The sequence below is a fragment of the Pistacia vera genome, unplaced genomic scaffold (assembly GCF_008641045.1).
Source record: "Pistacia vera cultivar Batoury unplaced genomic scaffold, PisVer_v2 Contig43, whole genome shotgun sequence".
Classification (NCBI taxonomy): domain Eukaryota; kingdom Viridiplantae; phylum Streptophyta; class Magnoliopsida; order Sapindales; family Anacardiaceae; genus Pistacia; species Pistacia vera.
Window position 1 is genome coordinate 707,997 of NW_022196257.1, and position 24,844 is coordinate 732,840.

Below are 24,844 nucleotides of genomic sequence, written 5' to 3' on the forward strand. Positions count from 1 at the left end.
TATGTAATGGTGGAGAGAAGGTTTTAGTGGGAAATACAGTGGGAGGTTCCTAGTAGCGCCTCGAATGGCTAGTGTTATCCTTTTGTAATAGTCTCTTTTCTTGTTCATGAAGTGATTGTTATTTCGATTATCAGTACAGATCAATACAGAAATTATAGAAGTTTATTCATTGTTATCTTGCGTTTGGTTTACTATTCTCTGTTAAACTCTAGAGAGGTCCTGGGTTCCTAACAGTCGTATACTCGAAAAATTTATTAAAACATGTAAGTGATTTTATCCAACAAATTAATTGCACTAAGAGAAGAGATTTGAAAGATGATTATGACTTTAAACAGAAAGAACATGAAAACTAAAGTTGTGAATAGTTGTTGAGGGCCATCTTCAAATTGAAATTATTGATGATGCATCAGCATTGCACAGAATTGTCCATATATGGTCAACAAATGGATTGGAGTGGCAAAGGGGAGGGCCATAAACGCAAATCATCAAAAGTCTTTTCCATCGAAAGCAACTTTTGAAAAAAATAATCAATTGAAGCAGCGGAATAAATTTTCAAAGCATATGTATAATTGTCAGCTTCTCCTTGAAAGGGAAAAAAAACAAAAAAAAAGTCAGTGTCTATTGATTTTTCACGTCCAATTAAGTAATTATATTTTGGCAAAGAACTGTTTTCAGATTGCATATCAAAACAGATTATGGTTACGATTCTTAAATATATTCTCTTGCAGAAAATATTTCATAAAATGTGAAGAACGCACGTACAACTTAAATATGGCAATATTAATTTGGTAGGTGAAACTGGAGTCGTAAATTGAAATCAAAAGTTTAATTTCCTTGGAAGCAAAATGCACTCAAAACAATTATTGTTTGGTATCTTGAAACAATAACATAAACAACAGTGTATTTCCATTTCATCCAATTGGCTATGCAAATGCTTTGCTTTTTTCCTGTTCAATATGCATATATATAATTCATATGTCCCAGGTTTCCACTATCATAAATTTCTGCAATATTAATGTCAAAAATCAGGTGTAATATTTTACTACTTTATTATATATAAATGGGTATGATTTATGAAAGTCCTTGTCATGGATGCCACTCAGGTTGGCAAAGTACCAAATCCTTCTTTTCCTTTCTCTCTATATCTTTTGCTTTCTTTGATAATTTTAATATATGATTCAAGATATAATAGGTAGTGGGACTTTTTTAGAAATTTAGAAAGTTGAAGATATGGTTGAATCGTTTTCCTTTCAAAAGCACCTGGGTCACATTAATTTGTTGTCATTTGAAAGTAGTCTTTAAGATTAAGAGATTAATAGAATTTTAGGTATAATCTCGTGGGAATAAAGACCGATTATATAATCTCCGAGACATATTTTACGATGCAGATGTAGTTGGGGGTGATTGTCCTATATTACTCCTCAACATATGTTCGTCGGTGTTGCCCTTCTCTTTTCCGACGATGTTGTGGCGTAAACTAATTATTAAATCTCTTATAATTGAGACCTACGTATATATCATGCTTCTTTTAAAGAGAAAGATGTATACTTTCATATAATATCATACATCTAGCTAGCTTATCGTTTATATTTAATACACGATAAGTTCCTTACAGTAATATTACATTTAGATTATATATATATATATATATATATATATACTCACAAATAAATCCCTCCAATTTTGCAACTAACAGATCAGAGGAAAAAAGAGAAAAAGAAACTAGTCTTACGACAACATACAGTGTGAGGAAAAAACGAAAAAGAAAAAAACAAACATAAAGATTAAACTGAGAGGAGATTGATTCACAGCCCATGTGAGCCAATCAACTTGGTTAACCCAAAGGTTATAGCCATGGCTAGCCACCCTCCAATCAAAACCCTAGCCGAAGACCGAACCACCGACGCCTTTCCTAGAACCGCCCCTAGCCACCCGAACAACGCCAGTGCCACGCTCACTGCCGCAACCACCAAGCCGAGCCTCACGTTGTAATCTCTTATAAATGCTGCAGCCAACAACGGCACCATTGCGCCTAAAGAAAACGCGAGAGCTGAGGCTGCAGCCGCCTGTAAAGGGTTTGGCAAACTCTCTTTGTCTTCATGATCAACTTCTTGTTGTGTATGGAGTACTCCATTCTGGTGATTTTCTCTCTCGTTGTCTCTCTTTATCTGAGCCAACTCTATGTCTAATTGTGAGTAAACGGAGACAAATTCGCCTATCGCCATGCTGCAGGCGCCGGCGACTAAACCGGCGAAGCCGGTCAGTATCATGGCCTTAATGTCATGTTTCACGGCCCCAACACCCATCATTAACGATGCGGTGGAGACGAGGCCGTCGGTGGCGCCTAAAACGGCGGCTCTAAGCCATTGCGATCGTTTCGAGTAGTCGAAGTCATCATCTTTGTGTTCGAGCTGGAGAGTTGTTTGTTGCTCGACATCATTTACTGGGACAGTGAACTTGGGGTTGTTCAAGTTGGCTGCCATCGATGAAAATATGGCTGGAAATGAGAAAAAAAAGGTGAGAATGTTAAAGGAAGAAGATAGAGAGGAGTGTGGAGAACACACGCCTTGGAGGAGTAAATTTATAGGAGAAGAGATTTAGTATAGTGGAGGCAAAAGTGGGGCATAGCCACTATGGGAAGAAAATACTTAAATTAATTAAGCAAAATACATTTTAGAAACAATTAATATTTAATTAAAGAGAACTATATAGTAATTAAATCATTAATATCTCAGAATATATACTTTTGTGGGGTAAATTGTGGATCAAGAATATGCCATTAGCGTACCCACTACTTTGTAAAATGTCAAGTCTGAAATGGGATCTTTTTTAGAATAAATACTGCAATTTTACAACCTTCTTTTTTTCACCTGAACCGAAAGACAGAGAATTAATTCTTCAATACTTTTTAACCCACGTGTATAACACAGATTGAACTAACTTGGATAAGATAATGAAAATAAAATAAATTTATTAATTAAAGTTTTTGGGAATCATGCTGATAAAAAATGGTCAACCTATTAAATAGCAATATCGCCTTGCAGTTTTTGGAAAATACCTGAAATGCATAAGAACTGGAACTCATCAAACGAATCAAGAAACCACAAGAAGGAGTTAAATTAATTAATATTATACATTGTACTATGAATTTGAAGAATATAAAAAATATGAACTATAGCCTACGGTACTTAACTCGAGAGGATTGCTTTCAAATCAAGGCTGATTAAGAAATAAAACTCCAATACGCATCCTCTATATAATATAATATCCAGTGGTCCAAACATAGAATTCAGTAATTGGATAAATATTTAAATCATAAATGGTGAAGAAATTAAAGGAATAGATGAAACAAAAGTGAAAAGAGAGAATTAAAGTAAAAAAGAAAAGCATAAAAGCATGGAAATGTTGATGAAGATAAAATGGGAATTGAAGAGAGGTGGCTAGCCAGAGCTCTCCAAAAAAGCCATAACTCTATGGAGAAGATGATGCACTTTAGAGGCAAACAGTTATACCTGAATTTGAAGCTCATGACTAAAGCATGACAATTGAACAAGACAAATTAAAGATCATGCATGAATGAGAGAGATGGAATCGTAATGAACAAGCAAAATTCTATGGAAGCGTTTCAAAACTTTCAGTTATTTTTACCTTTTCTTGTTTTTCAAAACTTTCAGTTTATATCAATTTACGTCATAAAAGAAATTCTAGCTAGCTAAAAGCAAGAAAATTAATATAGGAAATTTCTAGGATTGAAGTGTAATAAATATTTGATTTTGGGTGTTTCTAGGACAGTTTCGAATATTTGACTGTATTCTTTAAGATACTGATGAGCTTCAAATGATATTTTAGTTTTGAAAATGTTATTAAATTACAGATCTACTATTGACTTTTAAATTTTACATATGATGCTGCGTTTTTTTTATTTTTTATAATTGAGAATTCAGTCCTCGTATGTTTCCCACGATCTCCATTTTTTTTAATAACTGAAACACCTAACACAAATTATAAAAATTAAGTGGTTATGGACTTGAATGAATGAACGAAGGAACCAACTTTGGGTTGAGATAGCCAGCACTGAATAGGTGGGAAGTGGCACTCTCATTAAATCTAGGATAATTTTAATTAAGACAATCGAAAAGGAGTAATGTTAATGAGTTGTAGTATAATTAGTTGACTTAGTGGGAAAATAATGCTAAAATAGAGAGACAGGATGTGGATGTGGAATGGAATGATGGAAACCAAGAAGCGCGGTGATCAATAATTCCATTTCTTTGACAAGAGGTATGAAAAAAAAAGAGAGTCTTAAATAGTATCATCCTGTCTTAAGGTAAGTTGGCCATTTTTTAGTCATTTTGTACATTCTTTCTCCCTTTCTATAAAAGTTTACTTATCCAAAAAGAAAAATAATAATAATTCCATAATCATATAATAAAAAGCACAACTGTGTCACAACCTTGTTGAAAAGCATAATCAGGAATATGATCAGTAAAATGAAGCTGCCACCTTTTAAACTAATAGTTTTGGTTGGAAAAGGAACGATTAACTGTTGTAAACATTGACGAAGAGAGTGGTGCCCGAAAACATTTGCAAGTCAAAGCTAAAATAACAACATGCAGTTACCTCACCTATATCATAATAACAACATAAAGGGACAAACTCAATCCAAATGGGGTATTGCCACCTTAATTCCATTCAACCAGAATTTGTTGCGGGGTTAAATGATGACACATGACAAACTTCAAATTGACGCCATCACATATTGAATTGCCCCTTACTTATTATAAACAAATCTTTTTAATTAATTAATGTAAAATTTAACGAATTATTTATTTACAACATTAGTCCTAAGTCAGGATTGGTTAAAAATATTATATAATCGATGTTATTAATTTATCGATATTTAACTATATCATGAAATTACTACACCATATTGAGCCATCGAAAGTGATCAATAATCAATTAATTTGATTATCACTTTAACATCTGTTAACATCATAACATATATATAGAAAAGATGGCTTCCAACCAGGATCTTCTACCTCTAATTAATTAACGAAATTAAACCCACCAGAAAAGAAAAAAAAACCCTAATGGATAGCTGACGAGGATAGCACATCAAATAATAAATGGATAAAAGGAGTGTGGTTTCCACACGAATGCCACCAACTCCCAATAATTTAATTAATAAAAGAAAGTGATCGGTCGACCGAGGGCTGTCCGTTGTTCTTTCCTTTCAAAGTTTCCACTCAAACCCTATCATCATCTCTATCACTTTGAATTCCATATATAATCTTCCTTCGATGGCGAAGAAAATGCCTTTAATAGTTCGGTTTTATATGTATATCTATCGAAGAAGTGGCGAGTTTTTTGGCTTTTTTTTAATATGAATATTAGTAATTAATAAAGTTCAATTCCAATACGTATACATCGATCATATTTAATAATGATAACAAAGAAGATAATCCAAACGTAAAGATTTCTAGGTTTGGTAAAGCCATTCTTGCACAGATCAGCTTCTCCTGAAAATGGACTAATAACGTATAACAAAACTTTGTTAATTATTTTTAAGTACCTGCGCTAATAAATTGCATGAGCCTATTTTTTATTAATAACTCTTTATTGTCTTACATTAGAAATATCATGATATCCTTCGGTTATCGTTTTCTTTTTATACACCATCTATCATATTATTTTCGTTTTATTTATATCTAAATAAAACATGATTTTTAACTCTCTGAAACATTATACGTCTTTTTTTTCTTTTTTTTTTTTATATATATCACGATATATAATGGTAATGATTTTTTTGATGTTTTCTTGCTATGTGTATATTCTTTATATGATTAATAAAATTCCCTTCTAGTAAACTAAATAAAATTTCTAGTCAAGCAATTGGGTTGTATTTAAAAAAAATAAAAAAAGTTATCATAGATTAGGAAAAATTCCTATCTCCACCTATGGATGCAATCAAATAACAAATTTCTCTCTCTCTCTCTCTCTCTCTCTCTCTCTCTCTCTCTCTCTCTCTCTTTTATGATCGGTCTGGGTCAGTTTATATACACCTCAACTCATGCCTCAGAATCCTAAAAGTACCAGCCGAGTAAGAGCTTCAGTGGTCACCCTTATTAGCAGAGGCAAAAACTCGAACTCGAGAAACCACAAAACTTAGATCCTCATTTGCTCTTTCACCATCAGGCCACCTAATGGTGCTTACGGCTAATACATAATTCAACTATGTATATTAATAAACCAAGGATTCATAATGTATCATTGACAAAAACTAATTATCATTTTGCAAATAAACACAAAAAAAAATATATATATATACAAATGTATTTCATATATATTTGAAAAAAAAATTCTAAAAATAAAAAATAAACAAATTCGTCAAAGTATAAATAAAAAACTCAAAGATGTTTACCTTTTAGGAAAACATGGATGATCGTTCATTACTTTTTTCTAAACACTAGTTAAATATGTATTATATATGTTTTTTCTTATGTATTAGAAATTATAAACTATTGTTTCTCATATTATAGTTTTACAAAAATAATCTTGCAAAATCTTATTGAGTCAAACATTTTATTGAAAAAGGGCTACATCAATCTAATCTTTGATTAATTATTTATAAAGATAATAAATAAAACATAGAGGAGGCCTATGTGTGGTCCTTTTAGGCTACATGTGAGGCAAGATGTGTATTACATAAGTCTTAAAGGATAATTTGTCATCTAGGATGTTGCTTGTAGTTGAGAGAATTACATTTTCGTCCCTATGATTTCAATAGCACTCATTTCAAGTGTTGGCATTTTGATCCTTGACTGATCGTTAGTTAATTGTTAATTGAGTTGGAAAGTTTATTGAAATGATGAAAATACACCTTTAGAAAATAATGAAAATGCATTTCACAAAAAATACTAATATAATTTGATCACTTTCTCTTAAAGTTATTGAACAAACAAAGGCTTTGCTTCAATCGCCTCTTGAGAGATGCTTAAATCAACAACACTCCAACGATTATTAGAAAGTATTAAATAACTCCTCAAATTATAATATGATAGTATTTCTGTTTTATATGAAGAAATAGAATCTGCAAAAAGAATAAGAATTGAGAGTTTGAAAGAAGAGAATTTCTTATTGATTATTCCTCCAAACCCTAATTGTTTTAAGCTTTATATAACTTTACAAATTATTTTGATTCTAGAAGGGCTTGGATCCCCTAATTCTAAAGATATTTTACAAATATTCTTATTATTATAATTAGATAATAGCATAATTATAAAATAACTTAACCTAATTATTCTAATTCTAATTCTACCTAGCCAATTACCAAAAAAAAAAAAAACCTTAAAAATATCATAAAAACCCTTGAAATGTATCATAAACCCCTAATTAAGGAAGTATTGGATAGTTTTTGATACTCGCTTAAACGCTTTTGACTTCAGGCACATTCTAAACTAATATTTTGCTTGTATTATATAGCAATTTTCATTATTTTTTAAAACTAAATTTTGCTCATTATAGTATAATTCGAAGTCAACTAATAGAAGGATAAAAATGTAATCTGCTGGTTGCAGTTGAAGCAACCGAAGGTGGATAAGCATCGAAGATGATCTGCAAGTTTTAGGCAAAATGTAAAATCGTACCAGAAGACAGGTCATGTCTTGTCTTCCATTGAAGTTGTAATGGAGAGGTATTGGGTTCTTGTTGGCCTGCATTGCTTTAACAGTATTTGTACCAGATTTTGTTGGATAGAAAAGAGAAAAACAAAATCTCTTTAATTTAATGGATTCCAACTTAGATCAATCAAGACAGTTGCCATGCCTTTTGGAATGGAAGTGCTCCCACGGTTGCATTGAGTTGACAATAGATTGATGAAGTTGCTCAAACAAAATCGAATTATATTAATGGATTTTATTAAGGAGAAATTGGCAAATACGTACGACCGCGGAATTTAGTCAAACACTATCTCTACGGCCCAGTCCACTCAAATGAGCAATCTTGTCAATGGCCTTCTAATTATTAGCTCAATCTGAAAGTCATGCTTTTATCTGAATTGAGTGGATGAAGGGACGTTGGAAAACCAAAATCTTTACACTAATTAATAAGGATAATTTTTCCATTTTTATTATTAATTTTTTGAGGTCTAATTAAATATTGGGTATTAGAAGTTTGATGGATTTTAGCAACAATCCAATGAAAATTAACCCAGGAAATGTTTGTTTTTGGTCTGGTTATACCAGAATTGGGCTAGAAGAAACATCACCTTACTAAAGCCTGAATGTAATTGGAGACAGACCACTGGGCCTTGATAATTGCTTAAACTCTTACTATAGGTGTGAATCTCCTTTAGGGATTTAAAATTTGGATCTTACTTTTTATTAACAATAATTGACTCATGCATGTATGAGTTAATTATCGGTACGATTTTTGTTTTTTAGTAACAAATATTGTGTAAGAGTTAACTGTTGTTAATGAGAATCGAAATCCAAATTTTAAAAATTTTAACGTCCGTAAAAGAGATTGAATATCTCATTAGATAATTACTAGTTAATATTGTACAAAATTCTAGATTACTAGTTGATTGTGGCCAGTAACATTATTAGGTCGATAATAACACTATATTATAATTGTTGTGCGAGAGTTTAAGCAAGCTCAGAGATAGCTCGAAGAAAGTAAACCTCTAGGCAACGAGCTAGGTAGACAATTATGTCATAAGTTATGGATAAGCCTTAACCCTTAGAATCAAAGAGATAAATTTGACATCAGATCATGTAATTACATATTTAACATGATTAAGCCAATGGTAGGACTAACTTCCCATGATTAAACCACAATTCCTATAATCCCTCAATAAAACGTTACCAAATTGTTGTATAAATATCCTGCCCTACCCTACCCTCACCCCCCGCCTAAACCCTAAAACCTAAAACCATAAACCCTCTCTCCGACCCCCCCAAAACTCATTGCAAGGGTTTAGCAATTTGAGAGAGAGAGTATACTTATTCTTGTATTCAAAGCATTAATAAAATAACAGTGGACGTAGGTTTAAGTTTGAACTTGTTAAACCACTTTAAAATTGTTTGTGATCTTTCTTTTATTTTCTTTGTTGATTTTAATTAATTACGTTGACACCTAATCTGATTCTGCCTAGGTTAATTGAGTTTCGTTAGTTGTTGCATAAAATCGTAACAACAATAATTATAATCAAAAAAATTTATCACGAAAGAACTTATAGTGTTTTATTTTTTTACCATCATTCATCCTTACTTGTATTTTCATTCTATCATTTTTTATGTACATATATATAATATTTAATTTTCTTTAGAGATGTTTTTAATAAAATTAAGTCCATCTAGAAGCTCCACAAATTCTTCCACATTGTTATTGACCACGTTTGGTCAAATCAATAACTACCATCATATGATTAAGATTATAATTACTTCATTTAAATACAGAATAATAGTCCAAAATATTTTTTTTTCTTTGTCTTAAAAATTTGCATGGGTATGCTTATTCAATGTTTTTGAAATAGATTGTAAACAAATTTATTCAAACAAAATAAACTAATTAGACTAAAATATAATAACTGTTAAATTATACAAATTTTAAAGTAAATATAAATTTTATGTATATACAAACTTGTGTTAAGATAAAATTAATAATTGTACCTATATAATTATTAATATCAATTATATGTAGATGTCATTAAATCATTCATCTAACTTGAGAAGATCACCTAAATATTATATGATCTAGTTATATTTTTAGGATCATCACCTTGTACAATTGATATTATTTTTGTAGACATGTCTTTGATGTTCAATGTTAGTATTTTGCAATGAATCATATATGATATTTAAAATCACCTGAATATTATCAAGATCAACTATTTAAACTTAAAATTTATACTGACCTTCCACAATTTCTGTAACTCATATTCATTTTTAAGTTGCGTTGTGTAGATATGTTTATTATATTTTTTTATATTATTATTATTATTATTATTTTGTCTTTTAAATATATATTTTCTATATTGAAGTTCATTTTATATTGAATTGATAATTAATAAATAAATAAATAAAATATCCACAAATTAAACTCAAAGCCTATATCATCATGACTCTTCTCAAATATGTCACCATTTGAAATCTGCAACCAAAGTTTAAAACTTTGTTAAGAAAGGCAAAAAAATTTGTAAGATAACCCACTGGGTATTATTGATAAGTCTATAAATCAATCAGAGAAACAGAAACCTTGTTGAAAAATGTGAACTTTTAAGCAAGAGACTTGCAGAGCCAAAGGAAAAAATTGATTTTGATTGTTGAGAAGAGAAAATGAATTATTTTTATTATTATTGTTTTATAAATTAAAAAAAATTAAGACTGTTGAGAAGAGAACTTACATAGAAAGCAACAATAACTCCAACAGTATAATATGAAGCCAACTTAAGTGAAGCAATGAAGATAAAGGTCTTTTGACACAAATCTATTTGCTGCAATTAGAATTGACCACCACCTATAACAAAAAAGAACATTTGATGATAACATCCTAAAGAAAGACGATAATTGTAAAACTCACAAAACCCACAAATCAAACAACAAAATCAATCAAAAAATCAACAAAAAGAGATAGAACAAATACAATTAAAACTGCATATCAATATTTGTTTTCCTTTATCATCACTAAAATTGAATTTATTTTATGTGTGTGATGATAAATGAATGGTTCGGCAGCAGGTCTATGGTTATCCTAATTCATTGTATAATATATAAAATTAAAGCCCTATCTTTCTAGTTTCCAAAGATTCAAACCTCTCATCAATTGGATTTTTATTGAGAAAGTTAAGGCTAATTTACTACTGACTGTTCAATGGAAATTGAGAAACATGAGAAACCGAAATGTATATGATAATAAAAAGAATGGCTCGATAGTAGGGCTAAAGTTATCCAAATAAAGCATATAATATATCAAATTAAAGTCTTTCTCTCTAGTTTCTAAAGATTCAAACCTCTCATCAATTGGATTTTTATTAAGCAAGTTATGATCAATTTACTACTGACTGTTAAGTAGAAACCGAAATGTATATGAAATTAAAATGAATGGTTCGGAAGTGGGTCTACAATTATCAAAATTAATCTATAATATGTAAAATTAAATCCATATCTGTCTAGTTTCTAAATATTCAAACCTCTCATCAATTGGATTTTTATTGAGACTGTTATGGTCCATTTACTACTGACTGTTCAGTGGAAACTGAAATGTGTGTGATGATAAAAGGAATTGTTCAATAGTAGGACTACAGTTATCCAAATTAAGTGTATAATATATCAAATTAAAGCTTTGTCTATCTAGTTTCTAAATATTCAAGCCTCTCATCAATTGAAGTTTTATTGAGCAAGTTATAATCAATTTACTACTAATTGTTTAGTGGAAACCTAAATGTGTGTGATGATAAAATGAATGGTTTATTAAAGCTACATGGTTCAGCATCAAACATCAGTTGATTTTTGTTAAATAAATGAAATTAATTATATTCAACAATAACCTCTTTTCATGATATATGTAGTAACATAAAAAGATATCAACAAAAAGAAATAGAATAATTACAATTAAAATTACATATCAATATTTATTTTCCTTTAAGGATAATAATAATGGTTTTTTAAGCGACATGGTTCGGCAACAAATATCAGAAGATATATGTGATACAAATAAAATTTGTTATATTCAGCAACAATCTGTTTTCGATATATGTATGTAACATAAAAAAATATCAACAAAAAAAGATAGAACAAATACAACTAAATCTGCATATCAATATTTGTTTTCCTTTGTCATCACAAAAATTGAATTGGTTTTATGTGTGTGATGATAAAATGAATGGTTTGGCCGCAGGCCAATAGCTATTCAAATTCATCGTACAATATATCAAATTAAAGCTCTATCTCTCTAGTTTTCAAATACTCAAACCGCTCATCAATTGGATTTTTATCAAGTAGGTTATGGCCAATTTACTATTGATTGTTCAGTGGAAATCGAGAAACAGGAGAAACTGAAATGTATGTGATGATAAAAGGAACAGTTCGGAAGTGGGGCTATATTTATCCAAATTAAGTGTATAATATATCAAATTAAAGATCTACCTGTCTAGTTTCTAAATATTCATATCTCTCATCAATTGGAGTTTTATTGAGCAAGTTATGATCAATTTACTACTAACTATTCAGTGAAAACTGAAATGTGTGATGATAAAAGGAATGGTTCAGCAGCGAGCTAGTTTCTAAATATTCAAACCTCTTATCAATTAGAGTTTTATTGAGCAAGTTATGATCAATTTACTACTGATTTTGGAAACCGAAACATGTGTGATGATAAAAGAAATGGTTCAGCAGCGGGGATATAGTTATTCAAATTAAGCATAAAATATATCAAATTAAATCTCTATCTATCTAGTTTTCAAATATTCAAACCGCTCATCAATTAAATTTTTATTGAGCAAGTTATGGCTAATTTACTACTGACTGTTCAGTGGAAATTAAAAAACAGAAGAAACCAAAATGTGTGTGATGATAAAAGGAATGGTTTAGCAGTAGGGCTACAGTGATCCAAATTATTGTATAATATAACAATTTAAAGCTTTGTCTGTCTAGTTTCTAAATATTCAAACCTCTCATTAATTGGATTTTTATTGAATAAGTTATGGTCAATTTACTCCGGACTGATCAATCGAAGTCAAAATGTGTGTAATGATAAAATGAATGGTTCGAAAGTGGAACTACGGTTATCCAAATCAAGCATATAATATATCAAATTAAAGAATTGTCTGTCTAGTTTCTAAAAATTCAATCCTCTCATCATTTGGATTTTTATTGAGAAAGTTATGGTCAATTTACTACTGATTGTTAAGTGGGAACTGAAATGTGTGTGATAGTAAAAAAGAATTGTTCGACAGTGGGGCTACGGTTACCTAAATTAAGTGTATAATATATCAAATTAAATCCCTCTTTGTCTAGCTTCTAAATATTCAAACCTCTTATCAATTGGAGTTTTATTGAGCAAGTTATGGTCAATTTACTACTGATTGTTTAGTGAAAATCTAAATATGTGTGATGATAAAAGATATTGTTCAACAGTAGGGCAACATTTATTCAAATTAAGCGTATAATATATCAAATTAAAGGCCTCTGTCCAGTTTCTAAAGATTCAAACCTCTTATAAATTGGAGTTTTATTAAGCAAGTTATGGTCAATTTACTACTGATTGTTCAGTGAAAACCTAAATGTGTGTGATGATAAAATGAATGGTTTAGTAAAGCTACATGGTTCAACATCAAACATCAGTTGATATTTGTTAAATAAATGAAATTAGTTATATTTAGCAACAACCTCTTTTCGTGATATATGTATGTAACATAAAAAAAATATCAACAAAAAGAGATAGAACAATTACAATTAAAATTACATATCAATATTTGTTTTCCTTTAAGGATAATAATAATGGTTTGGCATATTATAAATGGTTTACTAAAACTACATAGTTCGACAACAAACATCAGATGACATTTGTGATACAAATAAAATTTGTTATACTCAGCAACAACCTGTTTTCGATATATGTATGTAACATAAAAAAATATCAACAAAAAGAGATAGAATAAATACAACTAAATCTACATATCAATATTTGTTTTCCTTTGTCATCACTGAAATTGAATTGGTTTTATGTGTATGATGATAATGGTTCAGCCACAGGTCTATAGCTATTAAAATTCATCATATAATATATCAAATTAAAGCTCTGTCTTTCCAGTTTCTAAAGAGTCAAACCGCTCATTAATTGGATTTTTATTGAGTAAGTTATGGCCAATTTACTATTGATTATTCAGTGAAAATCGAGAAACATGATAAACTGAAATGTGTATGACGATAAAAGGAACGGTTCAGAAGTGGGGCTATATTTATCCAAATTAAGTGTATAATATATCAGATTAAAGACATATCTGTCTAGTTGCTAAAGATTCAAACCTCTCATCAATTGAAGTTTTATTGAGCAAGTTATGGTCAATTTACTACTAACTGTTCAGTGGAAATTGAAATATGTATGATGATAAAAGAAATGGTTCGACAATGAGGCTAAAGTAAACCAAATTAAAGACTTGTATGTATAGTTTCTAAATATTCAAACCTCTTATAAATTAGAGTTTTATTGAGTATGTTATGGTCAATTTACTATTGACTATTCATTGGAAACCAAAATGTGTGTGAGGATAAAAAGAATGGTTCGGCAGTGGAGCTACAGTTATCCAAATTAAGCAGATAATATACCAAATTAAATCCCTTTATGTCTAGTTTCTAAAGATTCAAATCTCTCATCAATTAGAGTTTTATTGAGCAAGTTATGGTCAATTAACTACTGATTGTACAGTGGAAATCGAAATATATGTGATGATAAAAGAAATGGTTTGGCAATGGGGCTAAAGTGATCTAAATTATGCGTATAATATACCAAATTAAATCTATGTATGTCTAGTTTCTAAATATTCAAACCTCTTATAAATTGGAGTTTTACTGAGCAAGTTATGATCAATTTACTGCTAACTAGTCAGTAAAAACCAAAATGTGTATGATGATAAAAGGAATGGTTCGAAACTAGAGCTACAGTTATCCAAATTAAGCGTATAAAATACCAAATTAAATCCTTGTATGTCTAGTTTCTAAATATTCAAACCGCTTATCCATTGGGGCTTTATTGGGCAAGTTATGGTAAATTTACTATTGACTGTTCAATGGAAACCGAAATGTGTATGATGATAAAAGGAATGGTTCGGAAGTGGGGCTACAATCATCCAAATTAAGCGTATAATATACCAAATTAAATTTTTGTATGTCTAGTTTCTAAATATTCAAACCTCTTATAAATTGGAGTTTTATTGAGCAAGTTATGATCAGTTTACTACTGACTGTCAGTGAAAACTGAAATGTGTGTGATAATAAACGGAATGGTTTGACAGTGGGGCTACAACTATCCAAATTAAGCGTATAATACACCAAATTAAAGCCCTGTATGTATAGTTTCTAAATATTCAAACCTCTTATCAATTGGAATTTTATTGAGCAAGTTATGATTAATTTACTACTGACTGTTCAATGAAAACTGAAATGTGTGTGATGATAAAATGAATGGTTCTGCAGTAGGGTTATAGTTTTCCAAATTAAGTGTATATATACCAAATTAAAGCCCTGTATGTATAGTTTCTAAATATTCAAACTCTCATCAATTGGAGTTTATTGAGCAAGTTGTAGTTAATTTACTATTGACTATTCAGTAGAAATCAAAATGTGTGTGATGATAAAAGGGATGGTTCCGTAGTGGGGTTACAGTTATCCAAATTAAGTGTATACATACCAAATTAAATCTCTGTGTGTCTAGTTTCTAAATATTCAAACCTCTCATCAATTAGAGTTTTATTGAGCAAGTTATGTTCAATTTACTATTGACTATTCAGTGGAAACCAAAATGTGTGTGATGATAAAAAGAATGGTTCGGCAGTGGAGCTAAAGTTATCCAAATTAGGCATATAATATACCAAATTAAAGTCATGTATGTCTAGTTTCTAAATATTCAAACCTCTTATCAATTGGACTTTTATTGAGTAAGGTATGATCAATTTACTATTGACTATTCAGTGGAAACTGAAATATGTGTGATGATAAAACTAATGGTTTGGTAGTAGGGCTACAGCTATCTGAATTAAGAGTATAATATACCAAATTAAAGCCCTATAGGTTTAGTTTCTAAATATTCAAACCTCTTATCAATTGGAGTTTTATTGAGCAAGTTATGGTCAATTTACTACTGACTATTAAGTGGAAACTGAAATGTGTGTAATGATAAACGGAATGGTTGGGCAGTGGGGCTAAAACTATCCAAATTAAGCGTATAATACACAAAATTAAAGCTATGCATGTCTAGTTTCTAAATATTTAAACTTCTTATCAATTGGAGTTTCATTGAGCAAGTTATGGTCAATTTACTATTGACTATTCAGTGGAAATTAAAATGTGTATGATGATAAACGGAATGGTTTGACAGTGGGGCTAAAACTATCCAAATTAAGCGTATAATACACCAAATGAAATCTCTGTATGTCTAGTTTCTAAATATTCAAACCTCTTATCAATTGGAGTTTTATTGAGCAAGTTATGGTCAATTTACTGCTGATTGTTCAGTGGAAACTGAAATGTGTGTGATGATAAAAGGAATGGTTCCGCAATGGGGTTACACTTATCCAAATTAAGTGTATATATACCAAATTAAAGCCCTGTATGTCTAGTTTCTAAATATTCAAACCTCTCATCAATTGGAGTTTGTTGAGCAAGTTATGGTCAATTTACTATTGACTATTCAGTGGAAATCGAGAAACAGGAGAAACCTAAATGTATATGATGATAAAAGGAATGGTTTGAAAGTAGGACTACAATTATCCAAATTAAGTGTATAATATATAAATTTAAAGCCCTGTCTGTCTAGTTTCTAAAGATGCAAACCTCACATCAATTGGATTTTTAGTGAGCAAGTTATGACTAATTTACTAGTGACTGTTAAGTGAAAATTGAGAAATAGGAGAAACCGAAATGTGTGTGATGATAAAAGGAATGGTTCGACAGTAAGGCTATAGTTATCCAAATTTAGTGTATAATATATCAATTTAAAGTCATGTCTATCTAGTTTCTATAGATGCAAACCTCTCATCAATTGGATTTTTATTGAGCAAGTTATGGTCAATTTACTACTAACTTTTTAGTGGAAACCAAAATGTGTGTGATGATGAAAGAAATGGTTCGGCAGTAGGGCTACAGTTATCCAAATTAAGTGTAAAATATATCAAATTAAAGCACTGTCTGCCAAGTTTCTAAATATTCAATCCTCCCATCAATTGGATTTTTATTGAGCAAGTTATGGTCAATTTACTACTGATTGTTCAATGAAAACCAAAATGCGTATGATGATAAAATGAAAGGTTTACTTGACCCATATTTAAGGGATTATCATATTAGGACTGATAAGAAATATTTCAAATAACACCTATTAATTGGAAAACAGGATCAGCCAAAATTAATTCATTTGACATATATACTCGCACATCAGTAGGACATAAACAATTAATCATTCATATAACAAATTAAAATACATGAATGTTTTTACAGAAAACATATTCAACACAAATTAATCGTTTCTACTAATATAGATATGACACATACTCATAGTTCAGCTGAAAATAAGATCATCCTCGATTTGATCTCAATAAAGTACATGAACATTTTCTTGAAAACAAACATAACAAAATTTAATCGATTTTTATGTTAAGATTGTTAAGGAACAATTATTCATTTGTATAACAACTGTTACCTGAAAACAAAATCAACAAAAGTTAATTAATCTTTATATTAAAATTGTTAAGGAATACACTTACCGTTCGACAGGACTAACACAATTAATCATTCAAATAGATTGACCGAACAGAAACAATAATTAAACCAAATAATAACTGTTAAAATAGTTAGGAGATATACTTACAATTTCATATTAAAATAGTTAGAAGATATACTTACAATTCAGAAGAACGAATCAAAATAACAACTCATTTGACAATGTCAATTGGACATCCTTCCTCTATTCCATGCCAATTCATGAATTTGTGACCCGTAAACAGCAGCAAAAACATAAACAAATAAAAAATCATCGAATAACAAAATCATGAAGAATAGACGTATTATTGACACAAACTAACATGACTTATAAACAATTAACAAAAGACCAGACTTATTGTTGACACCAACTAACATATTGTGATAATACACAACTGAACATACGCTCTTTTTATAACCCTTTATTTAGACATTTCGAATGCCAACATAATTAAATACGAATTGAACACGAAGAAATGTTTGAAATGTCGATACAATACACCTATATAATTATTAATAAACAAATATGTTTTTACTACCAATGCAATGCACCTATCTAATGCAATTTTTATGTCTATTTATATAGACTTTAGAATACAAATGTAACAATTAATATTGTCTACATCATCACTAATAAAATTCAACCACATGGCAATCACAAATTCAATGTGTCATTATAGTTAGACCTTTAGAATGTCAATGCAATGCACCGATATAGTTAGTATTATTATTAATTATTAATACAACCAATGCAATGCACCTATGTAATCTAATCTTTATGTCTAATTATTTAGACTTTGGAATATCAATGCAACAATTAATATTGTCTATATCATCATTAATAAAATTTAATCACATGGCAATTACAAATCCAATATGTCATTATGGTTAGACCTTTAGAATGCTGATGTAATGTACATGTATTATAATTATTATTAATTATTAATACATATTCTTTTTTTTAATTAATTAATAATTATAGATAGAACAATAAATATCAATCTAATGTGTCAAGATTGAGCAATTTGATTGGCTTGTCAATTCAATGTGTCAAAATAGAGCAATTCTAGTGCTTCCAAAATGGGCCACATGGCGAACAACCCGCATGGGTATTTATGGCGAACAACCAGCATGGGTATTCATGAATCTTAGAGCTAAAAATATCTCATTAAACCACACATCCAACGTTGGCTAGAGAGCAATTATAGAGCACCAAAAAATAAAGCAATTTTAGAGCTAAAAAGGAAAAAGAAAATAAAATAAAAAAAAGTGTTATACATGTCACTCAAATAGATATGCTTTTACTTTTGGATTTAGAATACCAATGCAACAATTAATATATCTCTACATCATCACTAATAAAATTCAACCAAATAATAACTACAACTCTTATGTGTCAAAATGGAACAATTCTTAAGAGTTTTAAAATGTGCCACATAGCCAACAACACATATGAATATTCAGCTTTATATATATGGGTACTTTTTATTAGATTTGATTGTATATAAAGTTGATGCAAAAAATAATTACATCCTTCAGTAGTCTTATATATAATCATCATTTTTGAAGAATTTTTCCTTGAATCTAATATCTTGTGTCTATCTTGATATTTATCAATGATTCTATTGGAAATTGAATATTTTGTCACTGAGACGATGCTAAAAAATAAGAATAATTTACGTTTTTTTTTTTTTTTTTTTTTACATTCAATAATAATATTACCAAAAACTTTTGTAACTTATTTTAGATTTATCTAAATCATGCTAATATTTTTAGACTCTGATTTTCATATTTATAACTATAGAATAAATATTAACAATTCATTTTTTCTTTCTTTAATCACTAAAAATAAATCAATACCTTATTTATATCTTCTTCTTTTTTATGTTAATTTTTGGCCAAAAATAAAATAATACTTAGTAATGATAAAAAAAAAAATTCAAATGGGCACCCATTAAATTTTGTCATGTAAATTATGCTTTTGAACAACCAATAAATGTCCCTTTGGCAAATAATGGTGCCAGAAATAAAGAGTGGGATATGTTGAACATTATATGCCATATGTCAAATTGATGGTACAAAGAGAAAATGACTTATTGAGGGAGACAAGTAAGAATTTTAAGTTTTTTTATCATATGCTATCAACCTTATATTGATATTTGGAAGATGAAATAATATAATTAAATCAATATCACATCGGACACAAAACTTATAGATATATTCTAAAGCATAGTAATGGTACTCGTTAAAAAAAAAAACAAAAAACTATGTAATTTGTATACTAAAAATATTTATGCATAATTTTTCGTGTAATATTATGTAAATAATTTGGTGCATAAAAGTCAATGTATTGAACCATAAATCTAAATATTTATATAATTTTTACATAACTTTTCCAGCAAGTTAATTTGAACAGTTGTTCCTAGAGAATTTAATGAATTTCGAATATCTTTGACTTTTTTAATAATTACCAAATTAATTAAAACACTAAAAAAAAAATTAATTTGTTAAAGCGAAAAAAAAGAAAAAAAAAAGGGGTGAAGCATATCTTTAGTAACTTTTGCTGCAGCTCTGCCAGACTGCCACTTTGTATTTACATAGATTATGTTTATTTAATTTAATAATAAAGGTCATAGGGCAAAGTACATTTATATAATAATTAATTAAAGGGAGAACCACTTTTTACCCCCAAGGTTTGGTGACGCCACTTTCCCACCCTTCAAGTTTCAAAATACATTTTCCCACCTTTGTCAGGTTTTGTTATTGTTTTTTGTTACTAGGTGATTAAAAAGACAAAAATACCCTTAATATTTGACTTTATTTTTTATTATTTTTTGTCATAAATCAATTACCAAAATACCCACTCTCAATATGATTACTAGTATATCCTCAACTTTATATGAAAATTAAATTACCCATATATCCTTGTTTTTCATTAAAATAATGTCTCAAACGTATGAAGTTAATGTTGGAATTTTAAAAATTTAAAACCTATAGAATTATCATTTTGTCCTTATAGTTACTAAAAGTACTAGTATTACTAATATTTGAATTTTAAAAATAAGAATCAAATTATAAAATGCGGTGCGCGCGCACACACCGCACATATAAATAATTTTTATTAGTTGAAACTTGAAACCCGAAGAATAGGGACAAAAAATTCCAAGGGACGATGAACATTACTGTAAACATTCTTTAAACCTATATGTAGCCTGATTATCTAACCCTCCTATGTACACCTTGAATTATGTCAACTACCAGATCAACTCACCACACTGGCGACTTCATGTCTACTATCCACATTTCTACTGTAGGCTTCCCTGCACTTGATCTTTAAAGAACTTGTGTTTTCTAATCTTCCTACTCATCCATCATATCATCGTTATACTGTTAAAACACTTACTTTAGGCCATTGCATTATTTCTAAAATAACATCCTCAACCTTCCTGCCCCTAAGTGAATAAAAAAAAAAAAAAAAAGCACAGTAGTCACAATAACTTCTACTCTCAAGCGACTGTAGGTTGAAAATAGAAAACCAGTGGCATAAGCTTACTTTTACGATGTCCAAACTCTTGTTTGCCACTTTAAAGAGCTTTTTTTCTATTTTATTTTTATTATCTGAAAAAGGTTTCTGTAAATTAGTACGTGCCCCTTTTTTTTTTTTTTTTTTTTTTTCTTCTTATTTGTGTGTCTGCAATCAAATGGTAGAAGAGCCAAAGTTGCACTATGCGAGCAATGGAACAACTCAACCACTTGATCTAAGAGAGCGTCACACAAAAGTATATGAGGATTCTGCATTTAAAGTCCATTCCATATGTTACCACATATTTGATATATGAACAAAAACCACAAGTCTATTCAATGAGGTTATACGCAAAACTTCTAACACTAAAAAAAACTAAGTCTCAGATTGTCACATAAAACTATTAGCATACTAAAATACTACCAAACTCCTAAAATGAATAATCCATTCACTTTATAAAAGTGACAATTATCGCCAATAGACTTGTATGTAATGTCAAATTATCACAGAAGTACAGTGTACAAGAACAAAGTACCCTATGTCAAAATTTGAAAAACTATGCAAATGAATCAGCCTACTCAAAGACACAAAACAAAACCATGATGTTAAAAATTACTACCACTGGGTGTATCTGAACCTTGTAAGAAGAACCAAATGGTTATGCAACAGCACGATGCAAGAATTTAAAGTTATAGAAATCAACTGAACCCCGAGAGTTTAACATAAAACAAAAACCTTGAGTTCCCAATCAATTCAGTTTTGAAGAACAGGAAGAACACAAAATATCCACGGAATTGTCGTGCATTCAAACCACTGCCCATATCAGTCCAAGAAGATACCAAAATAGAAGGCAATTGCGTTTGGAAAAGAAGCCAATATGTGAGCAGAAGAAAGGGTTACGACATAATAGAGAGAAAACCTTCAGATTCAGAGAGCAGAGAGACTTACGATAGAGCTCTAGGTCGCAGTGCTTCAGTTTCAGAGAGCGTCACTTTAGTTTCAGAGGGGAGAGAGAGTTACTATAGAATATGGGAGAAAAAGATACGCAACTTTTTGATATTTTTTTCCAAAGTCAACTTCACTTGGCAACCATTCACACTAAACCCTAGATTTCAATTTTTTATTTTTGTGACTTACTGTAAATTAACCATATTACCCTTCCTCAAAACGGAAAATACTAACAAAATTTAACTGAGGGTGGGAAAATGTCATTTTGAAACTTGACGGGTGAGAAAATGTCGTTCCGCCAAACCTTGGGGGTGAAAAAGTCGTTCTCCCTTAATTAAATTAAAATAATGGGTCAATCTCCACATGGAGGTTGTAGGAATGTGGAACCGATTGTCCACCTTCATGAAAGGAATCATCAACATCAGCCCACCACATGGCTTAATTTGTGGAGTCAAATCGAGACCAACCAAATTAAAATATTAGTAATTATAATATAAAGTTTTTTACACCTCATAGTGTTCAATATCTGTACTATCTTTTCGTAAATTATTCTATCTTATACATATAATATATATAATCTTCTCCTATTGCAAGTCTACATCCCTACAAGGAAGAAGAGGAGAGATATAATGATATATTAAAGAGAAAAAGAAGTAAAAAATATTAAAGCTCCATGTGCTAACCATTAATTTAATTAATTAATTAATTAAAATGGTTTAGGCCATACTTAGAATATTTGGCCTACTTCTTTCTGGGTGGTTTAGATGAGTAGATTTTTTAATTTAGAGGTTAAGTAATTAATTATTGATTACTTACCCTAATTGATCTTTTAGAATTGTCAAATTATTACAAATCCAATATGGTAAAAACTTAAAAAGACAATGCTAAAAAGTTAATCAAAGGGTGAAAAAATATTGATTCTAATAGAAGGATATATAGTTTCCCATAGAACAAGCTATTTTGTCTTATCTGTAATTTCTTTTTCTAACATATGAATAATTGGTTATTTTAAAATAATTAAAAGTAGTATAACAAGATGTAAAGATATGTGATACATCTATTACGTTAAGGCTTTCTTAATATGAATACTGATGATATGCTTTCTATAATGCCTTAAATTCCTATAGATTTTATGATGATAAATGGGTCAACTTTAAGTATAGATTTAATAATTGTAGCATATCTTTTCTGTTTTTGATATTCTATTTATTTTCATTTCATGTCTTTCATCTTATCCTTCTTTCTAACTCTCAAAATAAATATTCTTTTTTTTTTTAGTTTTGAGATGTTTGGGTCAGTATACGCGTAATTCAATTAATTCCTAAGGTCTAATGAATTTTACAAACCAAAAATACCAATAAATCACATGTTATTGGGTAGGTGACCCAAAAGTTTGAACTTAAAAACTTAAGAAATAGACCAAACCTCTTTGATGGTCAGACCACTTCTTGGGGTTAATTATCTTATTTCTAATAAAATATTTACATTTTCAGAGAAAAAAAAAATGAAACTATTTTGTATGTTAATAATAATTAAATGGTGTAAATTATTTTTGTGGTTTAGAATTGACAATCTACCATCTTCAACATAATTAGTAATTAGGAAGAATTATATTGGAAGTTGAAGTTGGTTTAGTGTTACATTCAAATCATGTGATTAAAATGACCACGGAGATGAATTTATATGGGTCGACGTGTATAATTAAATTGTCAATTGCTAAATTATGTGACAGTACAAATTCAACCTTTATTATATTATTAAAATCTAAGCCGCATGAGATACATCTTGGTCTTGGGACCGATTATTATGCTTAATTATCTCTAAATCTAACTTAGCAACAAGATTAAGAATTTATTAATTAATACTTTATATTAAATGTCAAATGTCATTGCCTTTAACAAGATTTGCTCAATCAAACACGACTAGCTAAATTTTAAATATAATATTCACCGATTTCTGAAAATTATTATTTTAAATTAAATTAGTTTTATGTCCATTTAAATCTTATCGTTTAAATGTGCTACAGCATATATTGAACAACGTAAATAATGTGCGAGTGTCTTCGTCTCCGTCAGGATACTTTATTTGATACCGGAGATATGACATCTTATTGGACCGTCAGATTAGAGTTGAGTGAAGTTTTTGACCAATCGAAGGGTAGATGTGGGAACTGAACTCATGTACACGATAAGACGTGGAAACATACAAGTGAGAAAAAGGTGATCTTTCACTGTCGGTAATTCCCATTGGGACATATGTTCGTGAGAGATATAGCTCCCACGTGCGGCTCACATAATTCAGACAGCACGTTACGTGTCCAGTGTGGTACGGTTTTCCAACACTTATGCCACAACATTTCAGATTCTTTTACTCAAACCTGTAAGTGCATTAAACCGAATACTTTTGGGACCTGAGTGAAGTTATCCATATAATTAAGACAAAAGAAGAAATAGCGTGAAGAAACTTTTGTTTATTACACTAATTTCCAAAATGTAATTATATCAAATGGGACACTGGTGTCACAAAGTCAAAAACTTCCAGGTTATTTCCTATAACAGAAAAAAATCAAGCATAAATGTTTTCACTTTTTTAGCTTTTGTTTTCTCTCTCTCACTCTCTTTCTCTCTCATCTGTCTAAAGTTAAATCATTAAAGTCCAATTACCACCACAACCGCCCCGTCAACCCCACGGAGCAAACTAATCAAACCAATCAACAAATCAAAGCTGTAACAACAGAGGAACAACAAGATGAGCGGTAAACAGCCGATGAGAATAGACTTGGACGAATGCCGGAGACCCCACACCCCCGTGGGATCTACCACCGTAGGGCCCACTCCGACACCTCGTTTCGCTTCGACGACCTTCTCCTCTTCGACCCTTCCGACCTCGACCTGTCGTCGCT

The 24,844-nt window shown here is 30.1% G+C and overlaps 1 protein-coding gene across 1 annotated transcript; it reads right to left on the reverse strand.

Moving 5' to 3' along the window:
* Window positions 1–1,652: 1,652 nt before the first annotated feature.
* Window positions 1,653–21,815, reverse strand: LOC116143344 (vacuolar iron transporter homolog 2-like). The gene is made up of 3 exons (XM_031428795.1): window positions 21,730–21,815; window positions 21,510–21,568; window positions 1,653–2,497 (listed from the first exon to the last, which is right to left on the reverse strand). Exons 1-3 carry the CDS (start codon window positions 21,813–21,815, stop codon window positions 1,806–1,808), a joined length of 837 nt encoding a protein of 278 aa, XP_031284655.1. The 3' UTR covers window positions 1,653–1,805.
* Between the last annotated feature and the right edge of the window lie 3,029 nt (window positions 21,816–24,844).

Coding starts and splice junctions, on each gene's coding strand:
- LOC116143344 (XM_031428795.1), bottom strand. CDS start 21,815: ATGGGCAGTGGTTTGAATGCACGACAATTCCGTGGATATTTTGTGTTC. Junction 21,569..21,729: donor GAATTGATTGGGAACTCAAG/GTTTTTGTTTTA, acceptor GTCTTTGAGTAG/GCTGATTCATTTGCATAGTT. Junction 2,498..21,509: donor GTACTTTGTTCTTGTACACT/GTACTTCTGTGA, acceptor TCTCATTTCCAG/CCATATTTTCATCGATGGCA.